General features: G+C 31.9%; 1 protein-coding gene across 2 annotated transcripts in view; it reads right to left on the reverse strand.

Annotated features, from left to right (window-relative positions):
* Positions 1 to 13,079, reverse strand: part of Ror (tyrosine-protein kinase transmembrane receptor Ror) — a 313,177-nt gene that overhangs the window by 34,335 nt on the left and 265,763 nt on the right. For both annotated transcript variants that reach the window (XM_083053431.1, XM_083053440.1), the window contains 2 exons: positions 8,030 to 8,240; positions 7,631 to 7,790 (listed from right to left, as the gene is read on the reverse strand). In XM_083053431.1, coding sequence (XP_082909557.1) covers positions 7,631 to 7,790; positions 8,030 to 8,240 — 371 coding nt within the window. The remainder of the gene's footprint in view (positions 1 to 7,630; positions 7,791 to 8,029; positions 8,241 to 13,079) is intronic.

The following is a 13,079-nucleotide window of genomic DNA, read 5'->3' on the forward strand; positions in this document are numbered from 1 at the left end:
AAAAATTAAAATAATAAATGTTGTAAATAATATAATACTTTAAACTTGATTAATATTTTTTAACAGAAATCAGCTGATAACTGTCAAAAATATATTAATCGAGTTAAAAAAGAACTATAACATGTTATTTAAAACATTATTACTGTTTTAATTTTTAAAACATATTATTTTAAAATTATTATTATTATATTATTTTAAAATGTTGTCTAGTGATATATAAAGTGCGTGATATTTTTTATTGTTTTTGACTCGCATTTATGATTTTATGTTAATGATTAAGTGATTGCGCGACGAAAAGGCTAAACGTGGTGCGAAATGGTTGACTCGTACTACTTAATCTATCTATATTCTTACTTTGCGCATAGTAAAATTATGATATATAAAGTGCATATAATTTTTTATTGTTTTTGATTCGTATTAATTATTTTATATTAATAGCTGAGTGATTGCGCGACAAAAAAGCTAAACGTAGTGAGAAATTGTTGACTCGTACTACTTAATTATGCGTAAAGTAAGAATGTAGATAGATTAAGTAGTACAATCAACAATTTCTCACTACGTTTAGCCTTTTCGTCGCGCAATCACTTAATTATTAACATAAAATCATTAATGCAAATCAAAAACAATAAAAAATTATATACACTTTATATAATTTTATTATACGCAAAGTAAGAATATAGATAGATCAAGTAGTACGAGTCAATAATTTCTCACTACGTTTAGCCTTTTCGTCGCGCAATCATTTAATCATTAACATAAAATCATAAATGCGAGTCAAAAACAATAAAAAATAACACGCACTTTATATATCATAATTTTATTATGCGCAAAGTAAGAATGTAGATAGATTAAGTAGTACGAGTCAACAATTTCTCACTACGGTTAGCCTTTTCAGCGCGCAATTACTTAATCATTAACATAAAATCATAAATGCGAGTCAAAAACAATAAAAAATAACACGCACTTTATATATCACTAGACAACATTTTAAAATAATATAATAATAATTTTAAAATAATATGTTTTAAAAATTAAAACAGTAATATGTTTTAAATAATATGTTATAGTTCTTTTAACTCGATTAATATTTTTGACAGTTATCAGCTGATTTCTGTTAATTGTTATTTTATTGTTGTTTATTGTTAAATGTTATTTATAACATATTACTATTTTAATTTTTTTACATATTATTTAAAAATTAAATTTTTTACCATATTATTATTTTAAAAATTAATTAGCAAATTAACGCTTTAATCAGCTGATTTTTGTCAAAAAAATATTAATAAAGCGAAAATTTGCTAATTAAATATTCTAGCTTACATATTTATATTTATATTGTGTATGTTATAATATGCGAAATAATCAGATTATTCTAATATATGTATGTATTTTATTTGTTACAGGTAGCATTGCCATACAGTGCGATTCACGCGTCGTGTCGGGAGTGCCGTGTAAAGTGTCGCGCGTCGGGAGTGCCGTGTAAAGTTTCGCGTGTCGGGAGTGCCATGTAAAGTGTCGAACAATTGTAATTATTCGTGTTTTCGCGAGTGTCGTAAGTGCTACGAAGGACCAAGAGAGGAGGAGAAGGCCCGGGGAGACATCGGGCGACAGCGGGGCAACTGTGAGGTATGCAATATAAAAACATTTTTTTTAAACTGCATTTTTTTAAAACTGTTTATGAGATATTCGACACACACATATGTATATAAATAATTTGAATAATTTGTTTTCAGATCAATGTGTGCTGTACTACAATTCAGCTATTGCACGTATCGGTGAGTGAGAAATTATTTATTTTATAACATTTTTAGCGGTAATGGGAGTGTATATAATATGTTGAAAATATTAAAATATTAATATATTTTAAATATGTTATAATATCTTCGCGATTAATATTTTTTGGCAAAAATCAACTGATAATTGTCAAAAATATTAATCAAATTTAAAATATTATAACATTCCTTTCTAAAAAAGCATGTTAAGTCGATTCTCGCAAGTATTGTTGCATCTTTTTCACGATACTGATTGACTGTTTCGATTCGCATTGTGCGTTATATTCGTAGCATTGTGAGGCTGTCATCGCGAGGGTTAGTAGTTTAACAGTTTGTTTAAAATAAAATTAAATAAAATAATATATTTTAAATAATATGTTATATATAATACTTTAAACTTGATTAATATTTTTGATAGTTATCAGCTGATTTCTGTCAAAAAATATTAATCGCAGATAAGGTATATTATAACATATTATTTACAACATATTACTATTTTGATATTTTTAACATATATATATATATTATTTTTTTAAATTTAATTAGCCAATTAACGCTTTAATCAGCTGATTTATGTCAAAAGACATTAATGAAGCGTTAATTTGCTAATTAAATTTTAAAATAATAATATGTTAAAAATATTAAAATAGTAATAAGTTGTAAATAATATCTTATAATACTTTAAATTCGATTAATATTTTTTGACATAAATCAGCTGATAACCGTCAAAAATATTAATCGAGTTTAAAGTATTATAACATATTATTATTTTATTTTATTTTATTTTGAACAAACTGTCAAACTGCTAACCCTCGCGATGACAGCTCTCAATACTATTATACATATAATATAACGCACAACGCAAATCGAGACAGTCAATCAGCATTGCGGAAAAGAATATATCAACAATACTTGCGAGAATTGACTTAACATGCCTTTTTTAGAGAGGGAAACAAAGCTAAATGGATGTAAAAGTTTCATTGTTTTTTTTTAATTCTGCTGAATTAAAATACACATAAATTAAGCGAAAAAAATTGAAATTGTATCATAATGAAAGATATAAAAACAAAATACGATAATTCGCAAATATGTTGAAGAATTTAAAAATATTACTTTTAACACAACACGTTTTTGTAAAATGCAGATCTAACTCTAATTAAAACGAATTTATAAAGTAGAAAAGAATTATATTCAAACTATATAATTTACATTCGAGGAATTTAAAAATATGTATGAAGATGTATTTTTGAGAGGATATATTGTCAAGTTTAGAAAATACATTGCCAACGATAGCCTGAAACTCTCGACTGCACGCCCAGCCTCACGTTTGCGATATGAATTTCATTCGCGCGCGGAGTTTACGATGTAGACGACGTGCGGCGAATTTGGTCGGTTTCCGTATCATATGAAACAATCGCTTGCAAATACGAAGAGAGTAAATTTTAGCTGCCATGACGATCAGTATATCTTTCCATAAAAACACATTTGCAAAGCGCATAAAGTAACCTTACATTACAGTTCTAAATTACTGAATACTATTCTTTTTTATTGATGCACAAATACATTTGCATTGTTATATAAGAAAAGAGAGAAAATGAGAGAAACAGTGAGGGAGGGAGAGAGAAAAAAGGAGAGATTTAAAATATTAAAAATTATTTAAATATTATATATATGTATATGTATATAATTTAATATATAAAAATTTTTTAGTTATTAATTGTGAATTGACATAAAGCTTTGGGAATAACAAATTATATTATGTTTATATGAGATATTTTATTCGTTACTTGTGGTCGTCGTTTATTTTGTTTCAGCATATTCGATATTAATTATTGGTAACATTAAAGTAAACGTAATAAAATTGTAATTCAACATCCATTTTCATTTCGCAATCTACTGATCGAAGCATCAGTTAATTGGACAATCCCGAACCCGCTACACGTTAATTAACTCGTGTTTTCACCCTCGGAATTAAACATAAGGTATCCGCGTAGCGATGCTAAAAGTAATGTACGACTAACCCGTTAATACGCCAAGATTTAAAACGTAATAGTTAAGTCAAACGATTACACACGTTCTTGCCCGTTGGAAAAGAAGTCATCTCCTGTCATCCAGTCGGCACCCTTCGCGATCTTTCGCGTTCCTCCTCGCGGATCTTGCGCGATCCAGCAATATTTTACCCTCGTCTCTCGCGTCAGTGTTAAACCCCTCGTGGGGTGGCAAACGCTCTTCGGCGAGAGAGGAAAGAAGTTTGAATTTTCCAGCATCGAGTTTGACTTGCAGAGTGCTAATATTAAAGTTCGTCGTGTGCCGCACGGGAACGAAGGGCACGACAGGACGAGAAGAGAGGTGCCTGCCGCGCCTCGTGCATTAGCCGAAGCGCCCTGGCTCTCGGGATTAGATTAGAATTTGTTAGGGGCGTCTCTTCGGCGGTAACTTCGTCCCAGGAACGCCGCCCGTTTTGTTTCATCGCCTCCGGGCGTGAGAGCTTTTCGGAAACTTTATTACAGGAAGTTCCGTCGGGACGCACGTTGCCCTATACTACTGTAGGAGACGAGGTACGTTTTTCAGACCGGGCCGTCGATCTGAAAGGCCGCGAATCTCTCGCCCTGAACTGTTTGCTCGCTGTTATCCCTGTCTCGAGTTGTAAATGTCATTCTGTTTGAAGGTAATATACCGGAAGAAATGCGCTTATTTGCCGATGTTGTTAAATGAGATAAAAACCCAAACGATCGAGAGCTATATTTATACATATATCGATAATTATCAGATAGGTTCATGAGTCTTTTTATAATAATGTCTATATATGTCTATATATAATGTCTATATATGTCTATATATATCAGATATATAGACATATTTCAAATATCGTTAATTAACTATACTTAATAAAAATTATATAAAAGATGAGATAAAATACGAAAGAAAAAATTTTGAAAGAATCTTTGTAATAAGGTAGAAATGTCTACACTTAATTCAAAAGCACCTATGACTTGCGCTTGATTAACAGTAAATAGTTAATAGTATGTCTCAGCCAAGCTTGGTCCTTAAAGCTTGAGTGTAGTTTGCTGACGCAGTGGCTTCCAAATTCGCGGCATTAACAATAAACTTTCGTTCCCCAGAAGAAGAGCTAGCACGGTTTGTCTATCTTTAAGAGGTAGACTTTCCGAGGCTTGCTTCATTCTTACTATACTTTGCGCATTAACTAAAACACTACGACGCTGGATTAGAATTTGTCAGAGCTGTCGCGCAATAACTTCGTCCGAGGAAATGCTCGGAGTTTTGTTTTAAGAAGTTTGCCTCTCGTCTCGCGATAAATTGAAACTAATTTACACCACGCATAATGAAGTTCTGAAAGTGAAGTGCATCTCAGGATCTCGAGAAGGGCCGTCAAGGGAAACATTTTTATGATCTCGGAAAGTATGTATGCTCGTGCGCCGCGAACGAAGCAAAGTACCATTAATCAACGAGTTGAAAATAATTGTCTGATGCATTTAAATTAGATATTATTCACAATGACAAAGTTAATAAATTACGATCTTGATAAATAATTTATTGCCAGAGTTGATTAACCTCTGATGAACTTCAAAGATTAAAATAATAGAGAACATTACGGATACTAATTTCTTGTCATGCGTATAACATTATACAAATTGCATTTTATTGATCGCAAATAATATCATAAATATTATTGTACAATAACAATGTACTAATTAAATAATCCGATTTAACAGTTATTACTTTTATTTCGATGATTTAATTTAAGCGATTATTAAATTAACTTAATCAACTTTAGCAATTGTTTTATATTTTATCATTGCGGTTATTATTAGTCTGATAAATTGAAGATAGTCCAAATGCATGTCAAAAATATATTTTTCCTATTTTACTTTTTTCTAACTTAATTTTTATTTACTTTAGTAATGGACATCGATCCTGACTTCACTTCAAACTGACAGTTTTACGACCGCATTAAGTTTCTTATTTTTGTTCCTTTCGAAGTCGGAACACGAAAGGGCTTTTCTTCGTCGTCCCATCTTGGTCGTCGATAACTACGAACCTGACTTTCGCTTTTTCTTAATTCGATTCGATTTTCGCTACGGCGAGAAACGCGATATTCGTATAACGGAATTACTTTTACGAGTCCTTCCTAGGAATTTCTTTTACGATTCAGAAAAACTTCGTTTTCATCTTCTATTTTTCAGCAAAAATTGAATTCAATAAATGTTTACACGAACAAATATAATAGCGAAATGCATTTTAAATATTTAATGCTTTCCGATCATACGTACGATATAGACGCGATATAATCGCGACTGTTTTTACAAGAATGAGTTATTTCAGTTTGTAAAATATATTGTATTTTTTCGGATTGCAAAATTATAAATAACAAATTATTTCTATTTCGATAAAATAAGAATTGTTGATGTTATCCTATTTAAAATAAGCTAGCAAACTTTTTTAATAAACTAACGATATATCGACAATTGCATTTTCCTTTAATTACAAACTTTAAATATTTACTGTAATATCACATTAACTAGAATGATCTCGGGTATGAAAGTGCATTGCATCGTAAACACGAAGTACCCACTAGAGCAGAGAGATAATGCAGGAACGTATCCGCAAAGATTCTTATAGGGTTCAAACTTCTTAAGGCAGTCTTCTCAAAATAAACATTACAGAAATTTTATATTAATACTATAAAATATTGAATAATGAAAAAATACAAACATACAGTAAAATAAATAACAAAAGAAAAAGAAAAATGAAATTAGTATAAAAACGAAGTGTGAAAAGTATGTCACTATACATATATGCATAAATTATCTCTAAAACTAATGATTCTTTATAAACAAATTATTATTCGCCATGTCCATTCATTTTATCTTAATATAAAATCAATGAATCTAAATCTAAAAACTGATTAAGAAATATTCCTGAATTACCTATGATTACATAAAAAAACACACAACTAATATCAATATTCTTTATAATAAATCTGAACTATTCTTTTTTAATGAGTGTAGGTTTAATGGTACGGCGGTGTTAAGACATCGTTTCGAGAAAATTCTGCTTACGCTCTTGAAGCATAAGATAACAATACAGTTGGTGTAGAGCCAAGCTGCATAACCGTTTTCATAGTCAGGCGGTTTTGCGTTTTATGGTAATGCTCTCGCGTCAAACATACACCGTTACCTCCGACGTTTAATGCGTTTACTCGAAAATTTTCACCGCGACAGGGTGGATAAAGTGTCGCGATTCACTACCCGCATTACAAATGTTTTTTATGGTGTTGTGTTCCATAAACGAGTTACGGCCACAAAACTCACCTTCCGAGACTCGTTCCTCGGTGACGTGAAAATATCATACTCGTTGGATTTTACGGACCGTGTGTGTTTAAAACTCGCGTATTTAATTATTCACGTGCAATATAAACCACTCGGATTATGAGCGAATTTCGCATGGCTTTAAAATTACAAAAGAGATATGATTATCCCTCCTAATGGTTACGCCGAGGCTCGTTAACGTAATTGCGTAACGGCCCCGCGCGGGTATAATTTTATACCGAATATGCATAAAAATCTCGTTTTGTTTAAATGCAATATTGCAAGTTAAAATAATAATATAACACGGAAAAATTTTCATTCAAATAATATAGCTTTTTCATAAACAAATTTAGTACAAATAACAAGTATCTTGTTTACGCATTTCGTTTATCGAATGAAATTCACTCGAAATGAACGGGATTATATATACCCGCAAAAACATTGCTAATTATTTTGCTTTTTTTATACAAATGATTAATTTAGACCACACAATTCGAGATAAAAAAATGAATTTTGAGTTTTACATACCTTGCCACTTCTTCGAAGAATCGACTCGTAGGGTTCCCTCGCTCTGAATTTGATCTTTGCCATTGGTAACGCGACAGGCATAAAAACCAACATCCGAAACGTCCAAATTTGTGATTTTTAACCGACTTCCCGCCAGATTCTTCGCCGCATGTTCGTGAATCTGAGAAATATAACATATTGATCTACATTTATTGAATAATAATACGAGAAATATAAAATAAAAAAATGAATAAATTTTAATATTGAAAAGTATCTAAAATGTATAAAAATATATAATTTTGACTTAAAAATCAAAGAGATGACAGAGCTAATTTTAAAAAGAGAAAATTTTTCTTTCGCGTGACGTTTTTAGAAAAGCTATTGCGAATTTACAACAGAGTTTGATAATTTTACACATACTTGTGCGTGTATTTTCCTAATGGTGATTTTCGGTCGATCTTCTTCTAACGGGGCTTCATTCTTGAACCATCGTATCTTTGTCGGCGGAGGATCGCCCACGACTTCGCATCGCATATGGGCGACGCCGCCAGCGTCTTTTGAGATATTTGTCAGAGTCCTTACGAATTTTAAAGTACCACTTTTCGTGCCGGATGCAGCGTCCACATCAGTCCTGCGAAAAAGATGATAAAATTTATTATTTATTAAATCCTCAGTAAAATGTGAAATCTAATAATATATATGAAATTTTTTAAAGAGATATTTATACAGTTTCAATGACACGAGATATTTGAATTATAAAAAAATATATTATATATATTTTATGTATTATTATCACAATGTCGCAGTAAATTTGCCACTAATGTTTTTAAATTAAATATTATGCAAATACTTTTAGATATCTTCCTTATACGAATCGATCGCGCCAGTAATACTAATCTCGCTAATAATGTAACTTTGCAACTAGAAATCATTAAGGGATATGAACTCTCTATATCTGTGTAAATTTTAATGCCTATGTAAAGAACTTTTGTTAAATTAATCATATCAGATTATATCTACCTCTATCTTTATTAACCGTAACGTTAAATTTTTAAGTCAAACTAGATTTCCCTTAAAAAATGTAAAAATATAAAAATTTTCAACAGAAAGAAAGAGGAAAAAAATATCTAAGCGAATTAAAGAGTCTTTTTTATCAAACAAAATATTATGAAACTATATATATATAAAGAAAATAACTATGTCATATCATCAATAATTATTTATTTCTAAATAAATTATTATTTAAATTTCTTGAGTTAATTCTTATAAATTTTTTATTTCTTCTTAAATCAATTTTCTGTTATACGTCTACATTTTATAAAACTTTTTTGTATTTTTTGTATTTTTATGAGATCGCAAAACTTTAGAATATTTATACAATATATTTTGCAAATTTACATTACTTTTACGAAGCTTGCAAAATTGCACAACATTCTCATGAAATAATATCGCGTTTCCAAAGATATGAGTTCATGTATGCTGGCACAACAATCGCGAATGAGATGCTGGTACGAGATACAGCCCGACGCAACAACGATAATACACTTTAGAGACATGGATGTTGCAATCAATTGCAGCTTCCGGTGAGTGGAGGCGCCCATCAAATGGGCGCGCTCGCATTGTGATTAATATCAAACAGAGACGATCGCGCTGCGCTAGAATGCAATATTAAATATAAATACAGAGTCATATATTCTTTTCCTCCTCTTCTTTCTCCGACTGTCCGTGAAAGTAATGCGTATCGCGCTAAGTTTCCTTTATCCCGGGAGACTTGATACATGGCGTCGCGAGACGCATTTAGCGCATGTTTCCGGAAACGTGCGCCACACACTTTTTAAATCCCGTATATTCGCGCGAAAATACGAGCCGCGACGCGCCTCCTGCTAAATTCCTGAAAGTCAGAGAATAATTCAGGAGAAACGCACGGCGGGGACAAAGGGCGGCTTTAATTATGTTGCCGATGCAGCTGCATTTCACGCGGCGACGTTCACGATCGTCGACAGTCCTAATGTTACGATGTGCCATTGTAACGAGAGATACGCACCGTTTGAACGCGTTTATTATACGATAAGACGCGGTTATTATCCATGTTTGTATTATACGTTAATACTGTTCAGACGGGGAATGATAATAAGGAAGATATTTTCTGAATGCCTGTCGGTAGAGAATTTTGATAATTAGTATAAAATTACTAATATAAAATACTCTCATGTGAGTGTTTAATCCCCAAATAAAATTTAGATGTATATATATAAGATTATAAAGATTTTAACAAACATGTGTCCGTAAATTAATTATTATATATAACGTCATAAATTAATTTACGAACACATGTTTATTAAAATTTCTCCTCTTAAATTCTTTCAAATGAGATATTTAAAATTTCTTAATTTTCTCCTTGAATAAAAAATTCTACGGACATTTATTATTATTATTTAAAAAATTCTCTCGATATCGTCCGTTTTTAATATGATTTTTGAAAATAGTTTATTTATTCATAAGGAGTCTTCTATTAAATTTTGCTTGGTCGATAGTCGTTCTCGCGCGACGAATTCGAGCGATGGCTGATACGCGAAGGAACACAAACGGAGGAACAGGGCGGTTAGGGTGACCCTATCCTTCCGCAGAGGGCCAATCACTGAGTTTACATTGCCGCCTGTATGCGTGCAAGTCGGCAAGAAGCGTGTGTACCGGTATATATGTATGCGAGGTCTTACATACACGGATGTGAGAGACATTTGTGTACGTACCATCAGCCGCGTTTGCACGTGGCAGGACGTGATTGCACGTGGGTACGGGGAGTAACTAACCCCGCGTTTACCGCTGGTTATTGAATATAAATCAACCTATGATCAGGAGTAAGTCATCGTGATGGTACAGGCCTGGCAGGAAGTTCGCCTCGTTCGTGACGTAGCACAACGTCGTTTGTAAACGTTTGTCAGAATAACTGGGAAGTGGATAATCGCAAGGAAATCGTATCAAAACTCGTATTTTGATTCGTGTATGTAGAGAGAAAGAGATATTCGAATAAAATATTTCTCATATTAGAAATAAAAGTACCCATGTTACAAGATAACAACTAATAAAATGCAGTAACATCTGATCTATATTTTTTTTATCATGATATATGTTTAATTAAAAATAAGTATTAAATTCTCATTATCATTATTTAAATTAATTTTAGCATATCTATTTTCAAACAGACAGTTCCGCAACAGCTCTCATGTCTGTCGAAATAAATTTCACTCAAGACAGTAAGACTTTATTCCATATAAATCAAAATATGTTAATTCCTTCGCATTTTGTTAAGAAATATTTGATATTATATCTGTTCTCTTATATTCTTTCTGCATATTTCATTTTTGTTCTAAATGCAAATTTGAAGCCCTTTGAAAAATATACTTGGAGATTAGATATCTAATTAAATGTAGCAAAAAAATTCGACTTCTGGGATACATTCAAAATTGAAGCTTCTCGATGCACGAAAATGCGCCAATGTAAATTGCATAAATATCAACCGCGACGCATGTGTCAACCACGGCTGGCAATTTTCGACGCCGGGTGGCGCGGATGAAATTAGCGACGTGTAGACTGGCAAGATGAAAATACGTACATCGCCTGTGGTGCTCTGCTCTACAGTGCGTCAGTTGACTGCACTTTATCTACCCGCTATGTAAAGTAATTCTATGCATTTTGAAGCGGCGCCACGTTTATCAGCTGGTTGAAGCGAAACGCGCTGTTTTCATTTTCAGCGCGCTGCACGTGGTGACATGCGAGCGTGCATTCTTAACTCGGTGACGCGCGATAAAATTGCATGCCATTTACATACGTAAACGGGATGCTGCGCTCTTATCTATCGGCGCATCGTGGCGACATTTTCGCGCTGTCTCGCTGTGTAATAACGAAAGGAAAATTCTATAAAATGGCACAAGCTAAATAAAATCAAGATCTCTAGAAGCTTTAAAGGCGAAGATTTACTGTGTTTGCCATTTTACGTTTACATGATATAAAATAAATATTATTTTATTTTTGGAGATATCGCAGATTTACGTTTAAAAAAAAATATATAAATAAATCATTTATTACAAAATTTTGAATAAACTCGTCGAAATTGACTTGGAGAATATCCGATTTTGCGTTTTAAAAAAATTCAAACATTGATATGCAGTCTGCTATCCTGCGGCGTAGAATGGCGACGACAAAGATTGACAAAGGGGTTAGAACACCCATGACGTGTACTCGCGATACATAATAGCATATGTATGCAACTCTACTAATTACGCTCGGCCCCTCGTGGTGCACGATATTTGTTCCATAAGCACAGGATATTATTGCGCGAATGTACATTGCCCATTCATGTACCGAGAAATCGCCGACATAGATTTGTCATTATATCTTAACAATTATAATGTTGTTTAAATTTTAAACTTAAAAATTTATATATTTTAAAAAATGGTAGAGACACTAAAAAGATAGAAAATAAAAATTTCTTTCTTTTTAAAAGAAAATAAATTAAGATATAAAAGTTTCGATTTAAATTAAAATGACAATATAAATAACTTTTGTGTATATGTGTGTGTGTTTTTAAACAATCATATATATTTTCGTAAATTAAAAATAAAAACAAATAATACTAATAAAGAGATAACTTCTTTAAGAAAGATTATTATACAAGAAGAACTTTATATTTTTTGTATTTTATATAGATAGCAGTTAAATATACAATTCAATATTATAAAAATATTACGTAAATAGAAAATTTCGTGCAAAGTGGAACACAGTATATTAAAGGAAAATGTAATCTGTAAGATTTCTCTGGAAGAAACGCGGAAGAATCGTAGGGAAAATGTGCGTTGGAAAGTGTTAACACTTCGTTGCACCGACGACATTACGTCACTTCCTTCGTTGGCCATTTCAAGCAGGCAGAAGACCTTCTCAGACGAGGATTAGGAGGTTGCAGGGTTTCTATAAATAATGCAACGTTTAACCATCCCTCCTACCTCCGACTGCTCAACGGCGGTCCCGCACCCCAATGTCAGAGACAACATTTTAAGTGGTAGAGCTTGTTTCCCGCTCGCCTGCTTGGAAAGTTAAAGTTAGTGCTGGAAGGAAATGTACAAATTGAGTGAAACGTCATAATGGACCGAGAGTATCCTCATATATAAAAAATATTTAGGTTCTTTTAATTCTTGTATTCGTATTATTTTTTGTTACTTTGTTTGCATTAAATACATATACATATATATATACAATATGTATATTCGGAATTTTTTTAAATTTTCTAATATGACAACTATATTTGTTATTGTTTCTTTAGTATATAAATAAAGCATAAAAACGCATAACTAATTTTTGTATTATTTAGAAAATTATATTCTTAATAAAATTTTACATTCAATATGCTCGCTCAAAATAACTTTTATATATTATTGGACATAAAATTCGAAATGGGTACATTTGATGCTAAACG

Source organism: Prenolepis imparis, unplaced genomic scaffold (genome assembly GCF_030444845.1).
Source record: "Prenolepis imparis isolate NDT839.2.m4 unplaced genomic scaffold, iyPreImpa1.0 SCAF_1, whole genome shotgun sequence".
Lineage (NCBI taxonomy): Eukaryota > Metazoa > Arthropoda > Insecta > Hymenoptera > Formicidae > Prenolepis > Prenolepis imparis.